At 60.0% G+C, this 1,344-nt stretch overlaps 1 protein-coding gene across 1 annotated transcript in view; it reads left to right on the forward strand.

The window, feature by feature from the left end:
- NTRK3 (neurotrophic receptor tyrosine kinase 3) overlaps nt 1-702 on the forward strand; it is a 59,334-nt gene extending 58,632 nt beyond the window's left edge. Inside the window, exon 6 of the mRNA XM_011379693.1 lies at nt 272-702. Within this exon, the coding sequence (XP_011377995.1) occupies nt 272-702 (431 nt within the window). The remainder of the gene's footprint in view (nt 1-271) is intronic.
- The last annotated feature ends 642 nt before the right edge of the window (nt 703-1,344 follow it).

The following is a 1,344-nucleotide window of genomic DNA, read 5'->3' on the forward strand; positions in this document are numbered from 1 at the left end:
ACTCAGGGATGCCTCCAGGGCTCTCCCCGTTTGCCCCGGGTCTGCCTCTTGTTAAACCCCTGGGCGGTCTCCAGCTGTGATGGATCCAGGGCGTTTGGGTGCAAACAGACATCTCTTCCCCTCTTTCGGGGGGTGGTTGGGAGGCACCCCCGATTCCCTCAGGCTTTGCAGAGCTGGTGGGAAGAGTGGGGATTCCCGTGGCGGTCCCTGGAAGGCCGCTCCAGGGCCCGGGCCTCCGTGCACAGGGCCTCAGCCGGCCTGTCCCCCGCAGACCCCCCGCGCGTGGTGAGCCTGGAGGAGCCTGAGCTGCGCCTGGAGCACTGCATCGAGTTCGTGGTGCGGGGCAACCCACCACCCACGCTGCACTGGCTGCACAACGGGCAGCCCCTGCGCGAGTCCAGGATCATCCGGGTGGAGTACTACCAGGAGGGCGAGGTCTCCGAGGGCTGCCTGCTCTTCAACAAGCCCACCCACTACAACAATGGCAACTACACCCTCGTCGCCAAGAACCCGCTGGGCACAGCCAACCAGACCATCAATGGCCACTTCCTCAAGGAGCCCTTTCCAGGTGAGGGCACTGATTCCTTCCAGGAGCTGGGGGGTGGCCACGGCAGCTTGGGAGGAGAGGCAGCATCAACGCTAATAGTTACCGTGGGCAACCGAACACGTGGGGACACCAGCCACCCCCAGCATGTTGCGTAAACTACGTAAAGCCTCTTTTCCAAGAGCCGTCACGGCACAACCCCCTGAGAAACGCAGCTGTGCACGTAAGGCGTGCAGTAGAGAAAGCGGGGGCTTGAGAGCTGCACAGGAGCGGCAGAGAATTGCGACCCGGCCTTTCTCTGTGGGGACACTCTGGGCACCATAGTTTGCTTTCCAGAGCCTCCGTTCCCGCCTCTGGGAGATGGTCATGATTACACTGCCGCCGTGAGAATCTTGCAGCCTTTAAATGACTTAAGGTATACAAAGCACATGTCACAGGCTTGGGCACACAGTGAGTGTTCGATCGCCTCCCACTGCAAGGGGCTGCAGGGTCTCCCCATTTCAGCGCCGCGTTTTACAGGCGAGCGGACTGACCCTCTTCTGCTTGCTGCTCAGTAGCGGGCTTGGTTAGGGTCCCAGCTTGTGAGTCTGTGTGTGGCTCCCTTCTTCCTTGTCCCGTGGCGAGTCGATGGGGGCTGCCTCGTGTCGTCAGCCTGCGATGGAGCTAATTAAGGGCAAGTGGACCAGGGTAGTTGCAGTAATGAAAGAACTTTGCGTGACTATTTGGGAGGTGATTCTGTCTTTCTCTTTATGGGCATTTCAGATGCCTTCCTGAAGCTGGAAGGGAGGAAAACACCCAGA

This window comes from Pteropus vampyrus, unplaced genomic scaffold (genome assembly GCF_000151845.1).
Source record: "Pteropus vampyrus isolate Shadow unplaced genomic scaffold, Pvam_2.0 Scaffold368, whole genome shotgun sequence".
In the NCBI taxonomy this organism is placed as follows: Eukaryota; Metazoa; Chordata; class Mammalia; order Chiroptera; family Pteropodidae; genus Pteropus; species Pteropus vampyrus.